The sequence below is a fragment of the Panthera tigris genome, chromosome B1, assembly GCF_018350195.1.
Source record: "Panthera tigris isolate Pti1 chromosome B1, P.tigris_Pti1_mat1.1, whole genome shotgun sequence".
Classification (NCBI taxonomy): domain Eukaryota; kingdom Metazoa; phylum Chordata; class Mammalia; order Carnivora; family Felidae; genus Panthera; species Panthera tigris.
The window spans coordinates 51367796-51390335 of NC_056663.1; the positions used below are offsets into that span (position 1 = coordinate 51367796).

The 22540-nt window shown below is 38.2% G+C and overlaps 1 protein-coding gene across 8 annotated transcripts in view; it reads right to left on the reverse strand.

Annotated features, from left to right (window-relative positions):
- LOC102966720 (serine protease 55-like) overlaps positions 1 to 22540 on the reverse strand; it is a 51673-nt gene that overhangs the window by 9005 nt on the left and 20128 nt on the right. For 6 of the 8 annotated variants that reach the window (XM_042983569.1, XM_042983567.1, XM_042983570.1 and 3 more), the window contains 2 exons: positions 21520 to 21662; positions 21038 to 21340 (listed from right to left, as the gene is read on the reverse strand). In XM_042983569.1, coding sequence (XP_042839503.1) covers positions 21044 to 21340; positions 21520 to 21662 — 440 coding nt within the window. In that variant the 3' untranslated portion in view covers positions 21038 to 21043. Of the gene's footprint in view, positions 1 to 21037; positions 21341 to 21519; positions 21663 to 22540 lie in introns of those variants that run through there. The other 2 variants (XR_006216669.1, XR_006216668.1) reach the window with 1 other exon arrangement.

Sequence of the window (22540 nt, forward strand, 5' to 3'; positions counted from 1 at the left end):
GCTTTTTATTCTTCCTAGGTACTTTCCCCAATAAATCCCTTTCACATATAATTCTGCATCAGCATCTGCTTCTTGGCAGATCCAAAGTGACACAAAGACATAAGTGGGAATTTCTAAAGGAGAAATGATTATCACCCAGAGATGGATGACGTGATTTATGAGATTTTGCTTCCCACTTTGGGGAAAAGGATCAGATTGCTTTTGTTTATATGAAACATATTTGTATTATGCTTAGCAAAAGACTGCTATTGTTTTTATTCTTATTTTCTAGAATTTTTAACATAGTAGAAGGTTGCTTGTGTATGCTGAGAAACCAAAGTGGTGTGGATTTACTAGATATAGTGTCTAGTAGCATTTGAAATTCAGTTCCCTAAAGCCTAAATCTCCATTTTTCTGTGTCATGAGCTCTGGAAGCCTATGAATTGCTATTCCCAGCTCCCTTGCACTGACAGTTTCGATGTGATTCAAGGTCCAATGAGGTACACTTGCTAATACTTGAGATGCAGAAGGAAGGCAGTTGCAGTGGCAGCTGAAACTGGACTCCAGTAGAGTCTAGTTTTTACAGTGGCCTAACTCTTCATTCCCTCCTTGTCTTTAGCCTCAGAGCTACAAGACAGCTGGGCAGGTGAAAGAGGAAGCTGTTTTCTGCTTCTTCCCAATTACTGGCTGCAGCACCAGCCTCTTGGTCTCAGGTCAGAGCCACAAAGATGTGGCCTGAAAAGTAGCAAGAGACCCATGACTTCTGCTTATAAAATCATGGGATGATTGGAGAAACAACCCCATAACTAAACCTGCTTTCGTAGTGAGTTTCTATCTGCTACCTTTACCCCACACTGTTTTATTCTCTTATCCTTTTTTTCTCTTTAACCATCTCTCATAAGTACTAGTTTTACCATTCCATATGCATTTTGCTTTCAAAATGAGAAGAGATTATAAACACTTCAAATGTCCTTCTTTTCTCCTTTTCATTTACTTTTATAAATTATGGTAAGGTATTTAAGACAAAAATGGGACAAATAATAATATAATAAACATCATGTATACTTCACACTTTAAGAACAAAAACACTATGAACCCACTTGAAGGTCTCCGTGGGTCTCTCCATCTCCTCCAGTCATAGTAAATGGCCTGAACTGTGTATTTATATTTCCCTTGAATTTATAATTTTTCTATATCTGAATATATACTAAGCAATTGTCATGTCTTGCATATTTCAAAAATGTATAGAAAGGGTTATCATAGTTAGTATATTCTTCTGCACCTTGCTTTTGCCTGTGATTGTGAACTATGTTGATCAGTTTAACTCTAGTTCCTGTATGTTATCACCTAAATGGTATTCTGTTGTATGGCTATACTAAAACTTAGTTATTTGTGCCTCTGATGATGAGCATTTATGTTTTTCTCTAATTTTTTATTACACACTGTGATGCTGTAGATATACCTACATAAATACCTTCTAAGTTTTAAATTATATGTTTTTAAATATTAAAAAATATTAGTGAAGATCTATTAATGATAAACCATTTTTAAATCTGTTTTACATTAATGATTTTGGTTGTCAACAATTTAAATACTTTTTGGTGTCAACAATTTAAATATGGTGGTTATTTTCTCTCAGCACATTGGTGATTCCATTATCTTTAGGCTTCCATTGTTGCTGTTGAGAAGTCTACCGGTTTGCTGTATTTTTATAAGTACATTTTCTCTTGTCTGTGCTGATTTTAAGATTTTCTCTCTCTCTGTTATTTTGCCATTTCACTAAAATGTGTTTGTCTATAAATTCTGCTGCAGGTTTGAGCTTTCCTGAATTGGTGGATTAATTTCTTTCATCAATTACAGAAAATTCTTGGTCATTTGATTCATCAACTATTTCCCTTTCTCCATCTTTTCTATTCTCTCCTTCTGAAAACTTCAGTAGCCATATGTTAGAGCCTTTCAATTTATCCTCCTTGTTTTGTAACTTTTTTCTCACATTTCTCATGTGTTGTTTTGTTTTTTTAGCATTCCACATAATTTCTTTAGATCCATCTACTGGTTTACTGATTCTATTTCTTTTTTCTTTTTACTTTTTTTAAAGTCTGTTTATTTTAAGAGAACGAGCAAGACAGCACAAGTGGGGAAGTGGGGAAGGAGGAGAGAGAGAATCCCAAGCAGGTTCCGCACCACCAGTGCAAAGCCCAATGTAGGGCTTGACCTCTCAAACCATGAGATCATGACCTGAGCCAAAGTCAGATGCTTAACCAATAAGGTGCCCCAACTGATTCTACTTATTTCCATAAATTCTATTTGATTCTTTTTTGATTTTGCCTGGCCATTTTTTGTAGTATTTTGTTTGTAGTCTCAAGTTTTCAATTCCTTCCTTTTTGTAATGTAATTATTTATATTCATTATCTAATAACTTAAATATCTGAAGGCTTTAGGTATACAATCTTCTGTTTTTCCTGCTGTTTCTCATGGTGGCTTGTTTCCTATATGAGTTCAGCAACTTTGCATTTTGAACTCATGACTGGCTAAACTTAATCTGTGGGCATCTGTAAGGAACTCTGATTAGAGCTGCCAGTTTAGGGGGAAAAAACAAGATACCTAGTTAAGTTTGATTTTCAGATAAACAACCAATACTTTTGTGTGTATTTCTCAGATATGTCATGCTGCATACTGAAACATTTTTTCATGGTTTATCTGAAATTCAAATTTAACTTTGTGACATGCATCTTATCTGGCAGCCCTACCTATGCTGAACATACAAGTCTCTAGAGGAGAGTCGTTCTTCTTTCTGAGAGATTTCCTGGGATACACACAACTGGGACCACTTTAATTTTTCACTTTGGTATTTTCTGGGCTACGTACAAAGTTAACTTGGAGCTGTAACACACTTATGAGGATAGGGTCATGTTTACCATTTCTCTGATAACCCTTCCCCATCTGTTACTGAAGCTAAAACAAAGAACAATCTTTTGCCAGAGGAGTTTTTTTGTTTCCCTAGCCTACACTTTCCCTGAGCTTATAAGTGTCCATTCTTTAAGTGTCCCTGTAAGTGTCTTTCTTTGCAAATGGTTCTCAGTTCATACAACTTACCTTCCAAAAGCTCAAGTCTTTATCCCCCACAGGACCATTAAAATTCAAGAGTCTAGATTTATGCAACCTGTTCATATAATGTAATTCTCTAGACCTCTTGTTGGCCTTTAATTCTGGATAACAACTCTGGACTCCTTCTGCTTTGTGTTTGACTTCCTAAACTTTTCCTTACTTTCTTATGGGATCGGTATGCACTTTGAAGGATGTTTGTTGAATTTTAGCCTTCATTTTTAGATGTTTGCTAAAAAGAAATTTTTTCAAATTTTCTTGTAGCCCTTATCACCTCAAAAATGTTTCTTTTTTATTTCCTTTAACAAATGTGAGAAAGATGCCAAAAAATGAAATTGATCTGAGAGTCAGGAAACAAGAATTTTAGTCCTGCATTTGCTAATGATGTTTAACAAAACTTTGCCTTTGTTTTTGAGACAGAGACAGAGCACAAGTGGGGGAGGGGCAGAAATAGAGAGAATGAGACTCAGAATCCAAACCAGGCTCCAGGCTCTGAGCTGTCAGCACAGGCTCTGAGCTGTCAGCACAAAGCCTGACGCAGGACTTGAACTCACAAGCTGTGAGATCATGACCTGAGCCACAGTTGGACGCTTAACTGACTGAGCCACCCAGGCACCACAAGCCTTGCCTTCTTTGGAGCTCAGTTTCCTTAAATGTAAAAGGAAGGTTAGGATTGATTTCCATCAGTGTTTTTCAAATGGTTATTCACATTTCACATCCTATTATTGAGTCATGGTATCAACTTAGTGGGGGGTAACTAGCATATAGGAAAGATATGTAACATTTCATGACACTTTAGCTTCAGGTGTGTGTGTGTGTGTGTGTGTGTGCACGCGTGTGTGTGCACACATACATGCATGTGTGTGTTCTAGGCCACGATACTCCATACTGTGGGTTACTCAGGATACCATCATAGGCATTGATTCCCTGTATTGATTAGAATCTCCACTGCAGTGAATACTCTCTAGTGCGCATTTATGTGAAACACAAAGGTTTCTCCTCAGGCCCATCCACCTCCTTTTTAGACCTAGACCTTTTTAGACCTAGACCTTTTTACCTTAGGTATTTCAATCTTGCCTTTTCCAAGCCCTTGACCAGCAAGCTAAGCTGTTCACCACTGCCCAAGAGGCCTTACTTAACACTATCTATTTCTCCATACAAAGGAGATGACCAAGTGTACTATTCAAAGCTCTGCCCACAGGGTTATTTCCCCTCCTTGTCACGTCAAGGCCAGCCCTGAGCAGGTCTGTATTGCAGCCTAAGTCCATCTTCAGGGCCCTCTGTGGAATGAGGACTGAGGGTTTTTCCTCTGTCATCATCTGGCATAGGGCTTCTTATTAAGTCAATATATAAGTTGAGAGAGCAGTTTTGTTGCAACAGAGGTAGGTGACATAAAGACACAAGTAACCTGTTCATGTTACTTAGACTTGTTTGAGTTCAATCCTGAAGTTTCATCAGAAGATGGAGTGTTTCTGGTCTGCCAAACCATGTGAATTGGTAGGTTACGATAGGCAGTTCTTGTCTCATACTTACTTGGTGTCCAAGGCTAGGTGCTCACTCTCTACTAGGACTCCGTAGCACAGCAGGAATTGTTTTACAAATTCTCTGCTGCAAGAGGCAAATTGCTTCAGATCCGTAACAGTCTACAATTCTCCTGTTCTGGCTTGACAGAGACTCCCTACAATGTCCATATCTACCGTAGTAACATGAGCACACACAGATACTAGACTGGGGTGGGGAACTTATAGTGGAGAAGTATTAGAATACATACAATCCCCTGAACCCTCATTACTTTAGGCTGGACACAGTAAATAGTATGGTTAGTGTTCCAGGAGAGAGGAGTTCCATGACCATAATTATCTACATTTTTACAGGATGGGGGAAAGCAAGGAACATCTCTGGGATTATGTAACATTGGAAGCTTCATGGGTTGAAAAGTGACCTTGTTTGAAAAGAGGAGTTTTAGGAGTTTAGTAGCCCATTAAAGAGTTAGCTTCTTCCTCATTGAGCTAACTCAGACTTACTAACCCAGGTCTCTGTTGAGCTCCCCAAAACAGGAAGAAAATGAGCCTTCAGGGCCATTCAAAATTGGATCCAGGGCCATTGGATCTATTGGCCATATGACCAAAGTGACAGGTCAGTTTGTACTGCATCTTGAACTCAATGCAATATCTTCCCTTGCTTTGAGCCCCACAATCAACTGAAAACCTTTTGAGGCACTGATAAATGGGTTGGATCATTATTTTCAACTATATTATATGCTATCTACAAAGTCTAAGGAGGACCCACCAACTGCTGGTGATAGGAGCAGTGATAGGAGGTGTACAGTGCAATAGGTTGTCCCTTCTCTTAGAGTGGATTCCCCGAGGATGTCCAGATCATTGGACCCCTAAAAGCTTTACCAATGTATCAGGCCACTGAATCTTTATCTTTCATCCTCTGGAGTGATATGTCTCATCTGGGCATTCAAAGTACTCTCTACTTCCTATTTCCCAGGTCTGATAAACAAGATGACATCAATATAGTAGGTTAATGTGATACTTTATTTGTGACAGAGAGCAAGACAATTAACATGGTCTTGGGCCAAGACAGTGGATGTGAGCTACTATACTTCTGGACCTGGAGTCAATGCAAACCAATTTTAATCTTCCTTCTCAGAGGAAATGGCAAAGAAGGCATTTTCCAGATCAATAACTGCATACTATGTACAATGTAATAACGATGCCACATGAGGCATAACAGCTCAATTGGGGCTGCCAATTGATAAAATGTATGGCAGTACATCATTGTCTGCCATGATTCATCTGGATTTCTGCAGAGACCGTATCTGTGAACTGAAAGGCACTGATATTGGCAATTCCACCTAGGATGCAGTACTACTTCTCGTTAACTACCGTAGTGGACATTGTGATGTGATGCTCAAATTCTCCCTTCAGGAATCTCTTTGACTTATTTCCTCGACTGTCAAGTCTCTTTGGGAATTGCTGTGGCTGAACAGAGCCTCTTCACCCAAGGTCATGATTATTTTCCAAAGGAACCCCACATTGAATGACTGATCAATGCAGGGCATATAAAATTCCAGCTTCCTCACCTGGAAAACTGTGGAAGGTGATCCCAGCTTCAGAGGACCTCATGGAGTTGCTGAAGCCTTCACTGAAATTGTATCACAGCCCAAGTTTTCCTTTATCTGTTCCTGCTTCCTTCCTTCTGCTGGTGTTTATCTTGAATGCACTCCCTAATAAATCTCTTGCATAGTCTCATAGTCTGTGTCCTAGGGAGCCCAAACTATGGCAACTATCTTGATCAATAGGGGTATTATCAGGTTTTTTTAAAACTATAAATAAAGGTTCCAGAGAATGAATAGAAGGATTCTGCTGGCTATTAAGTATAACCACTTTTGTTTGCACCCAGAAACCAGGAAAATGAATCTATTGGTTGGGGTCCATAAATCTGTTATACCCACTTTGACTCAGACTTGGCCAGGACTATAACAGGGAGGCCATAATGACATTTTGGGTCCCTAGTAACAGTATCATCTCCGATGACTTATCCAACAGTCTTTGAAAGATCTGAGTATTCTTCTTTCCCCCAGAGTATTCACTTTCCCCCTGGTAAGTGAAAAAGGTATTGATACAGGAAGGGATGAAGGACAGGGCCAATAATTCAGTCTGACACAACAAGCATGAGAGTGTATAAAAGAACTAAGGGTAGGAGGGAAATTATTTTATACTGAGTGGGCAGGGAGGTTCTCTCTGAAGAAGTGAAGTTTGAAATGAGACCTGGCTAAGTAGGAGTTAGCATAGGGAAGACTGGTGTAAAGAATGCTTCAGGCAAAGGACAAGCTTGTGGAAAGGCTCTGGAGGAGAAAAAGAACATAGCCCATTAAAAGAATGAAAAGATCAGTGTGGTCAAGCCTGGTAAACGAAATGGAGACAGCAGTGGAGATATGGGATTTGTGGGCTACACCAGGAATATTCAGAGTTACTGTCAAAAAGTTTGACTTAAGAAAAGGTTTAGGATATCATAAGCCTTTGAGAAATGTGTATAAAATAAAACATTTGGGCAAATGTCTGTTATCCAATTTAAATAAAGATCCATTACTTCAACTTAAGAGCTCCCCTATTTAATGACATAATAAAGTATGAATAAGCCTCTCTTAGAGAAGCTACAGCTACAAAACCCTAATATTTCCTTTTGGGTCATCTTCTTAAATATCATCCCCCAAATAATGTCCATTTTCATATTCCACCTATCCTGAAAGCAACACATACTTCAGGAAAGTCTCTCTCCTTCCTGGCCTTTAATACATGATACCTGTGCCTCTCTTAGTATACAGAAGACTTCATACTGCAAAACGATTTATTCATATACATGTAGCACAACCATTCTTACATGAGATTTAGAACTGTCTACTTATCTCCCATTACAAAAGAAGATTTAAAGTTACCCAGGAGTAAACCCTGAGCACAGTCTGAAGTTCTTTCCAGAAAATATCCCCACCCTCATCCCATCAAATGCCATAGATAAGGAAAGTAAAGTTTTTCCAGAAAGTACCTTCACCCCCATCCTATCAATGATGAGGGTGGGCATAGATGAGGAAAGACTGAAGCAAAGAAGCTAAGAAGAAAGTATGTTCATCCCTACATTTTGACTCCATTAAAGCAATAAACTGATTGTTCTCAAATATCAGCTACTGTGAATACTGCTAAATGATAGTGCATGATTTTGTATTTTTGTCTCTTTAAAAGATAACTATTTAAACAGAATTAGAAACCATTCTGTCTCTCTCTCTCTCTCCCTCCCTCTCTGGTTTATAACATAAATAAGCAAATTGTATGACAACAATAGAATAGGGGTTAAAGGTGAGGGGAAGAAGTGTACTATTATAAGGATTTTTATACTAAATATGAATTGTTATATTATATAACAGTAGTCTGCCATAAGTTAAAGATGGATACTGTAAGCCAGGGTAGCAAATTTTTCTTTAAAGAGCAGATAGTAAATAGTTTAGACTTGTGGGCCATATAGTATTTATCACAAATGCCCCACTTTCACTGTTTTAGCTTGAAAGGAGCCATATGCAATGTAAATGAATGGGTGTGGATGCCTTCCAGTAATAGTTGATTTACAGAAACAGACCCACAGGCCATAGTTTGCCAACTCCTACTATAAACATTAAATCAGTCACTAAAATAAAATTTTAAAAAAAGAGTTCTAGCTAGTGATCAAAGAAAGATAATACAATGGGATCATAATAAATACTTAATTAACTCAAAAGAAGCATTTTAAAAAGGACAAAGAAAGGAAAAACAAATTGTGCAAATAGAAAACACATAGCAAGATGCTAGACTTAAACCAATCATATCATTATTCACATTAAATATAAATGGTTTAAATACATCAATTAAAATGTAAATGTGGCCAAATTTGGGTAAAACAGTGACACCCAACTATATCCTGTTTACAATTAAGTCACTTCAAATATAAAGACAGAAATTTATTAAAAGTAAAAGAATGGGAAAAGTTATACCATTCTAAAACTAGTCAAAATACAGATAGAGTGGCTATATTACTATTAGAGAAAGTAGATTTTAGAGCAAAGAATTTAGCCAGAGTAAAAGTTATTTCATAATTAAAAAGTGACCAATTAAGAGGGAATAACAGTCATAAACCCTGTGCATCTAACAACTTTAAGAGACCCAAAACAAAAACTGATAGAATTGCAAGAAGAAATAGAAAATTTTAGTCACAGATTGCAATACTCCTGTCTCAATAATTGGTAAAATACGTAGACAGAAGAAAAATTTCTATATGAAAGGCATTAACTATATGATCAACCAACTTGGTCAGTTGGCCAGTGACAAAATACATTTTCCCCCCAATCACCCCAGAGCATTTGTCAACATAGACTATATTCTGGATTATAAAAATAGTATCAATGAATTTTAAATAATTGAAGTTATACAAAATGTATGTGCTATGACCACAGTGGAATTAAATTAGAAATCAATAACACAATAATATCTGGAAAATAGCCCAATACTTAGAAACCACATAACACACTTCTACATAACTCACGTCAAAGAATAAACCAAAAGAAAAAATAGAATGCATTTTGAACTGACTGAAAATGAAACTACAACATATTAAAATTTGGGGAAACATGCAAAACATTATTTAGGGGAAACCTATAGTACTAAATCTTTATATTAGAGAGTGACAAAAGTCTCAAACCAGTGAACTCAGCTTCCAATTTATAAAATTAGAAATAAGCAAGTGAAAATCCATAAAAGTAAAAACTAGGAAATAATAAATATGATATCAAAAATGAAATAGAAAAATAGTAGAGAAAATGAGTAAACCAAAGCCTGATTCTGTGAGATCAATAAAATTGATATACCTATAGTCAGACTGATCAAGAAAAAAGAGAGAGAGACAGATGGCACAAATCACCAACATCTTATGTTAAAAGGACATATGTTAAAAGGAAAATAAAGGTCATACAGATATTTAAAAGATAACATTATGAAAACACTTTATGCCAAGAAATTTGACAACTTAGATGGAAATAGACAAATTCTTTGAAAAATACAAATTACCAAACTGCCAAAACTCACTCAAGAATAAATATATAACCTGAATAGCTCTATATCTATTAAAGAAATGAAATTTGTGCTTAAAAATCTTACAACAAAGAAACTGCCAAGTCCAGATGACCCCACTGGTGAAGTCTACAAAACATTTATGGAAGAAATAATACCAATTCAATACAAACTCTACTAGAAAGTTGAAAAGGGGGGATTATTTCCCAACTCGTTCTATATGAGGGTCAGCACTACCCTGGTATCAAAATTAGACAATTACAAGAAAACTTCAGATCAATATCCCTCACCAGCATAGATGTAAAAATCTTAAGCAAGATTTTAGTTAATTGAATCCAACAATATATAAAAAGGAAAATAAACACAGTCAATTGGAGTTTAGCCTAGGAATGCAAAGTTAGTTTAACATTCAAATTCAACCTTTGAAACTACACAACTCTGATTAAAGAAATCAAAGAAACATAAAATATATAAAATGAAGAGATATCCCCTATATGTGGATAGCAAGATTCAATAGTGTCAAAATTTCAGTTCTTCCCAACTTAATCTATAGATTCAACACAATTCAAATCAAAATCCAAGGAAGTTCTTTTGTAAATATTGACAATCTGTTTCTAAAATTTAATTGGAAAGGCAATACACAAAGTTGAAAAATGGAGACTACTGGACTTAAGACTTACTGCAAAGCTACAGTAATCAGCACAGTGTAGTATTGACAGAAGAGTAGACAAATAGACCAATGGAACAGAAATAGATCTGTGCAAATACAGTCAACTAGTATTGAAAAAGGAGCAAACAGAATTTAATGAAGAAAAGAGAGTCTTTTCAACAAATGTTGCTGGAAATACTGGACATTCAAAAAATACAAAAATATCAAAAATACCAAAAAACTGAATCTAGACACAGACTTTATGCCTCTCACAAAAATTATCTCAAAATGGATCATAAGCATCAATGTAAAATGCAAAATTTTAACATTCCTAGAAGATAAAATATAAGAAATCCTAGGTGACCTTGGGTTCAGTGATTACATTTAAGGTACACCAAAAGCATGATCTGTGAGAAAAAATATTGATTAAAATGGACTTGAGTAAGATTAAAAACTAATGCAAAAGACACTGTTAAGAGAATGAAACAACTCACAACCTGGGGGAGGGGAAGTAGACATCTTTGCAAAACAAACATCTGATAAAAGACAGATAGCCAAAATATACAAAATACACTTAAAACTCAACAATAATAGGAGGAGCCAAGATGGCGGAACAGCTTGGAAGTTTTTTGTGTGTCTTCTGTACATTAAATAGAGCCAGACCAACATTAAACCATCCTGCATACCTAGAACACTGATTGGAGGATTACACAACAATCTGTGCAACCTGAACCACAGAATTCAGCAGGTACATGGCGCAGAGAGGTGAACTTGGGGAGAGAGAAGCCGGGGCAGGCAAGGAGCCACTTTTGTGGGTGGAGAGGAGGGAGACCAGGGGAAGAATACAGAAAAAGCACCCCTACCCAAAAGCAGCTGGAGAGAAAGTAGAAAATTCAAAACAGCCGCAGGGACTAAACTAAAAAGGGAGAAAGGAGAAAGAGAGGGTTGAAATTCCATTAAGATTATAAACAAGGGGAGCACAAAGGCTGCAACTCCACAGCTCAAAACCTGGCGGTGCTCTGGTGGGAAGGGTGAATCCCCAGGAACAGAGTGGGGTCTGGGAGTTTCTCGGGCCACACAGGGAAAAGCGGTTCCACTGCTGGAAGGACATTTGGTAGAGACTGTTGAAGCTACCTGGTCCCAGCAGACCCCAGAGAACATCCAGACTGGTGCTGGAACAAAGTCATTAAGGGTGAAGCCTGGTGTCAGATGTGTGTTGTGATTTCCCATAATCCCTGAAACGCTGCTGCTACACTATCTCATGAACTTCTTCCAGGGCAGGCTGGCACATGGCCACAGTCTCAGGGCACTTGCAGCAGCAGGGTCCCGCAAGCTTTCCTGGGTGCAGCCGACACTTGGCCATTGTTCATTCAGCCATTGCTCGGTGAGACCCTCCCACAGAGGGGTAGAACAGGTCAAAGCCACAGTCCTTTGGAAGTAAAGGGCCAGGGAAGGCAGCCGCATATGAGACAAAACTCAGGAGAGAAGTATTGCCTGGGGCTTGGTCATGGAGAGTGAAAAAGGGGGGAGTGGAAGAGAGCTAAAGACAGAGGAAAGGTACGCGATTGCTATCCAGAACAGACTGGGTACATGGGTGACATCATTTTCACCACTCCCACGCATGCGCATATGCACCTGTGAGCCTCACAACAATCCACCCCAGTAGGCTAGCAGTGCCATCTAGTAAAGAACAGAGCCGTTGCACTGAGCCCTGCCCAACTGGGCCAACCTCGCTCTTCATGAAGACAAGTCTCACCACCTACTTAGTTTACGGACTATAAAGCACTTCATAGTCTGACTTCAAGGGGAAAACGAAGGAATTTCAGTCCTATTTCAATCTGTTAGCAGGTCCATCTCTTCGATTTTCTTTTTTTTTTCTCTTTTTCACTTCTTTTCTTGAATACACAGAATAAAAATTCATTTTTATTTTAAATAAATAATTTTATTTATTTATTTATTTACTAAATAAATTTAGTAAATAAATTTTACTTTAGTAAAATTTTAGTAAATTTTAGTAAACTTTAGTAAATTTTACTTTAGTAAAAAAATTTTACTAAATTTATTTATTTATTTATTTATTTACAATTTTTTTACTGTATTTTTTACTTTTGTGTAAATTTTTTCAAATTCTATTTTACGTCCATCATTTTATTTTAGTCTACTACAGTGTATTCACTTTTCAAATTTTCAAACGATTTCCTTTTTTTCTTTTTTCTTTTTCTTTTTTTCTCTTTTTAGTTTCTTTTCTTTTTCTTGAATATAGAAAAAGAAAAAATTCATTTTTATTTTCAATTTCTATTAAAAATATTTTTCTTTAATTTTTTGATACTATATTCTTTACTTTTGTGTAAATTTTTTCAAATTCTATTTTACTCCCATCATCTCATTTTAGTATACTTCAGTGTACATTGTTTTCAAAGTCTCAAATGATTTCCTTTTTTTTCATCCACTCCCTTTTTTTCTCTAATCTGTCAAGCCACTTTCAACACCCACACCAAAACACATGTAGGATCTAGCATCATTTATTCAATTTGTGTGTGTGTGTGTGTGTGTTTAATTTTTTAATTTTAATATTTTTTTAATTTAAATTTTTTTATTTTAATTTTTCTACCTCATTAATTCCTTTTCTCTGTACAAAATGGCAAAATGAAGGAATTCACCCCAAAAGAAAGAGCATGAAGAAACGACAGCCAGAGATTTAACCAACATAGATACAAGCAAGATGTCTGAACCAGAATTTAGAATCACAAGAATAGGACTACTAGCTGGAGTTGAAAATAGATTAGAATCGCTTTCTGCAGAGATAAAAGAAGTAAAAAATAGCCAGAATGAAGTTAAAAATGCTATAACTGGGGCGCCTGGGTGGCTCAGTCGGTTAGACGTCCGACTTCGGCCCAGGTCACGATCTCACGGTCCGTGGGTTCGAGCCCCGCGTTGGGCTCTGGGCTGATGGCTCAGAGCCTGGAGCCTGCTTCTGATTCTGTGTCTCCCTCTCTCTTTGCCCCCCCCCCCCGTTCATGCTCTGTCTCTCTCTGTCTCAAAAATAAATAAACGTTAAAAAAAAAATTTAAAAAAATGCTATAAATGAGCTGCAAACACGGATGGATGCTGTGGTGGCAAGGATGGCTGAGGCAGAACAGAGAATCAGCCATAGGACAAACTTATAGAGAATAATGAAGCAGAAAAAAAGAGGGAGATTAAGGCAAAAGAGCACGATTTAAGAATTAAAGAAATCAGTTCCTCGTTAAAAAGGAACAACATCAGAATCACAGGGGTCCCAGAAGAGGAAGAGACAGAAATAGGCGTAGAAGGGTTATGTGAGCAAATCATAGAGGGAAATGTTCCTAACCTGGGGAAAGACACAAACATCAAAATCCAGGAAGCATTAGGACCCCCATTAGATTCAACAAAACCCAACCATCAACAAGGCATTTCATAGTCAAATTCACAAAATACTCAGGCAAGGAGAGAATCATGAAAGCAACAAGGGAAAAAAAGTCCCTAACCTACAAGGGAAGACAGATCAGGTTTGCAGCAGACCTATCCACAGAAACTTGGCAGGCCAGAAAGGAGTGGCAGGATATATTCAGTGTGCTGAATCAGAAAAATATGCAGCCAAGAATTCTTTATCCAGCAAGGATGTCATTCAAAATAGAAGGAGAGATAAAAAGTTTCCCAGACGAACAAAAATTAAAGGAGTTTGTGACCACTAAACCATCCCAACAAGAAATTTTAAGGGGACTCTCTGAGGGGAGAAAAGATGAAAAAAAGATATATGTATATAGAAATACATACATACATACATACCAAAAGAAACAAAGATTAGAAAGGACCAGAGAACACCACCAAATATTCCAACTCTACAAGCATCATACTGGCAATAAGTTCATATCTTTCAGTACTCACTCTAAACATCAGTGGACTCAATGCTCCACTCAAAAGACATAGGGTAACACAATGGATAATAAACAAGACCCATCTATATGCTGTTTACAAGACACCCACTTTAGACCTAACGACACCTTCAGATCAAAAATAAGGGGACGGAAAACCATCTACCATGCTAATGGTCAACAAAAGAAAGCCAGAGTAGCCATCCTTATATCAGACAATCTAGACTTTAAAATAATGACTGTATCAAGAGATGCAGAAAGGCATTATATGATAATCAAGGGGTATAGCCACCAAGAAGACATGACAATTGTAAACATTTATGCACCAAATGTGAAAGCACCCAAATATATAATAAATCAACTAGTCACAAACATAAAGAAACTCATCGATAGTAACACCATAATAGTAGGAGACTTCAACACTCCACTCACAGCAATGGACAGATCATCTAATCAAAAAATCAACAAGGAAACAATGGCTTGGAATGACACACTGGACCAGATGGACTTACAGATATATTCAGAATATTTCACCCTAAGGCAGCAGAATATACATTCTTCTCCAGTGAACACAGGATGTTCTCCAGAATAGACCATATACTGAGACACAAAACAGCCCTAAGTAAGTACAAGAAGATCGAGATCATACCATGCATATTTTCAGACCATAACACTATGAAACTCGAAATAAACCACAAGAAAAAATTTGGAGAGGTAAAAAATACTTGGAGACTGAAGAACATCCTATTAAAGAATGAATGGGGTAACCAAGCAGTTAAAGAGGAAATTAAAAAGTATATGGAAACCAATGAAAATGATAACACAGCCAAAACCTCTGGGACACAGCAAAGGTGGGCATAAGAGGAAAGTATATAGCAATCTAGGCCTTCCTAAAGAAGGAAGAAAAATCTCAGATACACAACCTAACCTTATGCCTTAAGGAGGTAGAAAAAGAACAGCAAATAAAACCCAAACCAGGAGAAGACAGGAAACAATAAAGATTAGAGCAGAAATTAATGCTATTGAAACAAACGAAAAAAAAAAATGTAGACCAGATCAATGAAACCAGAAGCTGGTCCTTTGAAAGAATTAACAAAGTTGATAAACCACTAGCCAGTTTGATCAAAAAGAAAAAGCAAAGGACCAAAATAAATAAAATCAACAATGAAAGAGGAAAGATCACAACCAACACAGCAGAAATAAAAACAATAATAAGAGAATGTTATGAGCAATTATATGCCAGCAAAATGGGCAATCTGGAAGAAATAGAAAAATTCCTAGATACATATACACTACCAAAACTGAAACAGGAAGAAATAGAAAATTTGAACAGACCCATAACCAGTAAGGAAATTGAATTCATAATCAAAAATCTGCCGAAAAACAAGAGTCCAGGGCCAGATGGCTTTCCAGGGGAATTCTACCTAACATTTAAGGAAGAGGTAACACCTATTCTCTTGAAGCTGTTCCAGAAAATAGAAATGGAAGGAAAACTTCCAAACTCTTTCTATGAAGCCAGCATTACCTTGGTTCCAAAACCAGACAGAGATTCCACTACAAAGGAGAACTATAGACCAATTTCCTTAATGAACATGGATGCAAAAATCCTCAACAAGATACTAGTCAACCAGATCCAACAATACATTAAAAAAATTATTCACCACAACCAAGCAGGATTTATACCTGGGATGCAGATCTGGTTCAATAGCTGCAAAACAATTAACGTGATTCATCACATCAATAATAGAAAGGACAAGAACCATATGATCCTCTCCAAAGATTCAGAGAAAGCATTTGACAAAATAAAGCATTGTTTCTTGATAAAGACCCTCAAGAAAGTAGGGGTAGAAGGAGCATACCTCGAGATCAGAAAAGCCATATATGAATGACCCAATGAGAATATCATCCTCAATGGGGAAAAACTGAGAGCTTTCCCCCTAAGGTCAGGAACAAGACAGGGATGTCTACCCTCACCACTGTTATTCAACATAGTATTGGAAGTTTTAGCCTCTGCAACCAGACAACACAAAGAAATAAAAGGCATCCAAATTGGCCAGGAGGAGGTCAAACTTTCACTCTTCGCAGATGACATAACACTCTATATGGAAAACCCAAAAGATGCCACCAAAAAACTGCTAGAATTGATTCATGAATTCAGCAAAGTTGCAGGATATAAAATTAATGCACAGAAATCGGTTGCATTCCTATACACCAGCAATGAAGCGACAGAAAGAGAAATCAAGGAATCGATCCCAGTTACAGTTGCACAAGAAAATCATAAAATACCTAGGAATAAATCTAACCAAAGAGGTGAAAAATCTATAAACTGAAAACAATAGAAAGCTTATGAAAGAAACTGAAGAAGACACAAAAAAAAATGGAAAAAGATTCCATGCTCCTGGATAGGAAGAACAAATATTGTTTAAATGTTGGTACTACCAAAGCAATCTATGTATTCAATGCCATCCCTATCAAAATAACACAAGCATTCTTCACAGAGCTAGAACAAATAATCTTAAAATTGGTATGGAACCAGAAAAGACCCCAAATAACCAAAGCAATCTTGAAAAAGAAAACGAAAGCGGGAGGCATCACAATCCCAGACATCAAGCTATACTACAAAGCTGTAATCATCAAGACAGTATGGTACTGGCACAAGAACAGACACTCAGATCAATGGAACAGAATAGAAAACCCAGAAATGAACCCACAAACGTATGGACAACTAATCTTTGACAAAGCAGGAAAGAATATCCAATGGAATAAAGACAGTCTCTTCAGCAAGTGGTGCTGGGAAAACTGGACAGCAACACGCAGAAGAATGAACCTGGACCATTTTCTTACACCATACACAAAAATAAACTCAAAATGGATGAAAGACCTCAATGTAAGACAGGAAGCCATCAAAATCCTCAAGGAGAAAGCAGGCAAAAACCTCTTTGATCTTGCCCTCAGCAACTTCTTACTCAACACGTCTCCGGAAGCAAGGGAAACAAAAGCAAAAATGAACTGCTGGGACCTCACCAAAATAAAAAGCTTCTGCACAGCGAAGGAAACAATCAGCAAAACTAAAAGGCAACCGACAGAATGGGAGAAGATATTTGCAAACAACATATCAGATAATGGGTCTGTATCCAAAATCTATAAAGATCTTATCAAACTCAACACCCAAAAAAACAAATAATCCAGTGAAGAAATGGACAAAAGACATGAATAGACACTTCTCCAAGGAAGACATCCAGATGGCCAACCAACACATGAAAAAATGCTCAACATCACTCATCATCAGGGAAATACAAATCAAAACCACCATGAGATATCACCTTACACCTGTCAGAATGGCTAACATTAAGAACTCAAGCAGCAACAGATGTTGGGGAGGATGCGGAGAAAGAGGATCTCTTTTGTATTGTTGGTGGGAATGCAAGCTGGTGCAGCCAGTCTGGAAAACAGTATGGAGGTTCCTCAAAAAACTAAAAATAGAACTACCCTACCACCAGCAATTGCACTCCTAGGCATTTATCCACGGGATACAAGTGTGCTGTTTTGAAGGGGCACATGCACCCCACTGTTTATAGCAGCACTATCAACAATAGCCAAAGTATGGAAAGAGCCCAAATGTCCATCGATGTATGAATGGATAAAGAAGATGTGATATATATATATACAATGGAGTATTACTTGGCAATCAAAAAGAATGAAATCTTGCCATTTGCAACTATGTGGATGGAACTGGAGGGTATTATGCTAAGTGAAATTAGTCAGAGAAAGACAAATATCATATGACTTCACTCATATGAGGACTTTAAGAGACAAAACAGATGAACATAAGGGAAGGGAAACAAAAATAATATAAAAATAGGGAGGGGGACAAAACAGAAGAGATTCATAAATATGGAGAACAAACTGAGGGTTACAGGAGGGGTTGTAGGAGGGGGATGGGCTAAATGGGTAAGGGGCACTAAGGAATCTACTCCTGAAATCATTGTTGCTCTATATGCTAACTAATTTGGATGTAAATTTTAAAAAATTAAAAATAAAATAAAATAAATGTTTTTGAAGAATTGAGGTGCCTGGGTGGCTCAATAAATTGAGCATCTGACTCTTGACTTCTGCTCAGGTGATAGTCCCAGGATCATGAGATTGAGCCCTGTGTTGGGCTCTGCACTGAGATTGGAGCCTGCTTGCTTAAGACTCTCTCTCTCTCTCTCTCTCTCTCTCTCTCTCTCTCTCTCCCTCCTTCCCTCCCTCCCTCTCTCTCTCTCTCTCTTTCTGTCTCTCTTCCCCTCTCCCCTTCCCACGCATACTCTCTCTCTAAAATAAAAAATAATAATAAAAATAAAATAAAAACAAAAATTTCAAAAGAATGACTCAGAGAACTTCTTAATGAATATGCCCTGAACCTTACCCCTAGAGCTCCTAATTTTGTAAACCTGAGATAAAGTCCAGGAATCTGCATTTTTACCAGACATCCAGGTTAATTCTAGTGGGTATCTGAAACACTGTCCTAATATATAAGCAGCAAAATTAAGAGTAACCTCATAGATGCAAACCCCAAGGACCTTCCAGGGAAAGCATAATAGCCTGAGAAGACTAGAAACAGAACAGGGAAGTATCTCTCAATGGCATGACAGAGAAGATCTCACAAGTCCCTCCATCTGTAGGATAAATGGCATCAAGAAGTGTGGTGTTTTAGTATTATAAGAGCATTTCAGATTCCTTCTTTTTTATCATTTAATATTTGGTGTGAGTTACATTTTGTTGAACTGCAAAGAGAACTAGCCTATATTATGTTTTTCTCAGCAGCTCTAAGAGGTGACACTTTATCAATGTGATGATTTCATCTGTCAACTTGGGTACCTTATAGTATCTAGTTGTTTGGTAAAGCACAAGTCTAGATGTTGATGTGGAGGTTTTGGTTTTTTAAAGATATGATTAACATTGAAATCAGTAGACTTTGAGTAAAACAGATTACCTTACGTAATGTGGATGGGACTCATCTAATCAGTTAAGAGAAAATACTTAGGTCCCCTGAGGAGAAAGGAATTATTCCTCCAGACTTTCCTCAGACTCCTGACTACAGCATCAATCTTTCCCTGGGCCTCCAGTCTTCTGGTCTCCCATACAGAGTTCAGACTTACCAGCCCCCATAATTGCATGTGCCAATTTATTCTATTCTATTCTTTTCTATTCTATTCTATTCTATTCTATTCTATTCACTTATTTGAGAGAGAGAGAGAGCGAGCAGGGGAGAGGGGCAGGGGAGGAGGAAGAGAGGAGAGAGTCAGAGAGAGAGAGACAGACAGAGTGAGATAGAGAGAGAATCTTAAGTAGGCTCCACATGTAGCACAGAGCCTGATGTGGGCTCAATCCCACTACACTGGGATACTGACCTGAGCTATAATCAAGGGATGGATGCCCAACCAACTGAGCCAAACAGGTGTCCCCCAATATCTTTCTTTTTCTTTAATGTTTATTTTTTAGAGAGAGAGAGAGGCAGAGTGCGAGGGGGAAGGGGCAGAGAGAGAGGGAGACACAGACTCTGTGCTGACAGAGCCTGAAGCGGGGCTTGAACTCACAAGTGGTACCCAGGGCTCGAACTCACATGCCTGCGATCATGACCTGAGCCGAAGTCACATGCTTAACCAACTGAGCCACCCAGGCGCTCTCCCCCCACCCAATTTCTTAAATAAAACTCTAGTTTTCTCCCTCCCCTGCCCTACACACAATTTTTTTCTATTTTTCTGGAGAACTCTTAGTAAAATAATAATATCCCATGAAACTAATCACTATGAGACCCTTTAAAATATTCATAAATTTGGATGTGGCCATATGATTGTGACTCATACACATTTGAACACATGAACTTTACATCATTTACATCCTTATACCTTTCCAGTGCCTGATACACGTTCAGTATTCACAAGGTATCTGAATGAACTAATGTGTTTCTCTTTATGGACTCCAGTGGGACTGCATGTGGTTGATTGTCTTCTTTGCATCTGCTAATTCTGATCATGTCTATGCCAGGTAGACTTAACCAAGGAAGGACCTAGAAACGACCCTATTACTCGTCCCTGATTTCACTTTATAGCCCTGATCTTTAAACATTGTCTCACAATTTTCTAAAAACAAATTCTTATACTTTGTATTATAATCTGGCCACACAAGCTATTCTGTTTTCTCTGACTTTCTTGCCTTGAATTTTTATCCTTTCTCATTTTATGAGTAATGACTTTGGCTACTCAAGAGTGGCCCTTATTCAGTTATCCATGTCTATGGAAAGGGATGATTTTGCTGATTCCTCCAAGCCACTTCATTATGCTAACTTTTTATTTGGATATATTAAGGGGAGGGAAAGAAAGGTGTGGTCTTTAAGTCCCAAGTCATAATCATCCCACTTTCAACTCCAAACAGGACAAGAAACCCCTGATCATTACTCTACCATAGACCTTCCTTCATAAATGGCCCAGTAGATGAAAGCTTTTGTACCTCAGATGGGGAGCTCTCTGTGTTGGGGGTCTATGTAAAGCACTGAGCTGACAGAATTAAAGCTGGTCATTAGCTAGGTTATATTGTGTTCCATAAGAGAAGTAAAAGAAGTTACTTAACAACACAAAATGTTGGGGTGATGAAAGACCTCTTTTTAGTGTTTTATTTTGTCTTTATTCATTAGATTTGTGATATTTGGGAGAGATGAATGTCTAACTTCCAGGGTCTAGCATAGAAGCTAACTCATAGTCTATGCTCCATTGATGTTTATGTAAAGATGGGAGGGAAGAAAGGAGGAGGAGAAGTGAGGGTGGGTCTAAAGCTTAGTGATTTGATTTATCACCAGTAAATATGGTCACAAGCAACATTTGAGAACCCAAACCCAACAGTAAGGGATACTGTGGAACATGAGGCAGGGAGCTTCTCCAGGCTCCTGAGATGGTGTAGGCTTTTCTCTCCTTTTCTGTCTCTTCCTGGATCCATGGAATAAATTGAGCCACAGACACAAACATACCAGGCCTCCCCCTGAAGCCAGATCTTAGGCCCCAACTGAAGACACCCACTTGGAAGAGCCTCTGGGTTCCATGGATAGTACAGACCATAGGTGCCCCACTGTCTCCCTGAGAATGAGAGAATGAACAAGGTACAGTCTGCAAGGAATCAACAGTAGCTCTAGCAAGAGGGCAGGATAAGAGGGTCCTAGTGGCATGGGTTAGGGGCTTCACTCCTGAGCTTTCTCCTGAGAACCTAGAAAGTGGAGGGGCATATGGAGGATGGGGCTGAGGCAGGGGCCAAGTACCTGGCAATTGCCTTTGGTGCCTGGTTCCTTCCAAGCACAAACCATGTTCCTGGAGAGCTGATCTACCCTCTTGCTGCATTCTCTCCAGCTAATCTGCAGCACTCTCATCTTCTGCAGGTACATGTTTAAGTTGTCATGTTGGTCTGGGAAATGAGGAAGCTAGTGTGAGAATGAGTGCCAAATCAACCACTGAAGGTGACAAGCCTATGAATGATCAGGGTTGAAGTCATGGAATGATGCAAACACTTAGCAAATCACAATGTAGGAAGGCCTTAAAGGTGACCTAATGGAATGCTCCACTCAATCCAATAAGTGAATTCTTCATTTATGCTTATATTTATTCCTTTTGGGAAACTCATTTCCTCTGGAACAGCCTACTAACCCCCCTAGCACCAGCTCCTGCCATAAAAACATAGGATGAGTTTTCTCCATGCGTCCCCCCATCTCCCCACAGCCATGCTTGGTCCTTGTGCAGAGATTCAGAATAGCCCAGTTTCTTAGTGTTTTCCAATGTCTCTGCCAGGCCAGTGGAGGAACCAGGAAAATGACACACCTGTAAGAGCCAACTTGTGGAAGGTAAACAACTAATTCTAGAGGAACTTCTGGTCTTCCCCCCATCCTACTCCCACCCTCCCAGAGTTTCTCCCTGTTTGGCCAGCCTTGTGACCTGGGAAAGGAGTGGAGTCATTGATGACAAAGATTGGTTGGGGAATCACTGGCTCAGTTATCTCAGGATGATGGTCAACATGGACTTCATCAAATGATAAACATATGGGGAAGTTCACATTGTAAAACAGTCCATGGAGGAAGAATCCAAACTGGTTTTCTAAAGGCCTCTGGGCTCCAAAAAATGATAACTCTCATGTTTTGAGATTCTTCTATATTCCAGGCTTTCATTAGGGACCTTACAAGTACAATTGCATCTAATTTAATCCACATAATGGATGTGAGGGTGACATTGCTGTCATTATACAGATGAGAAAAGGTAAAGGTGAGTAAGGTGAAGGAGCTAGCTAGCTCA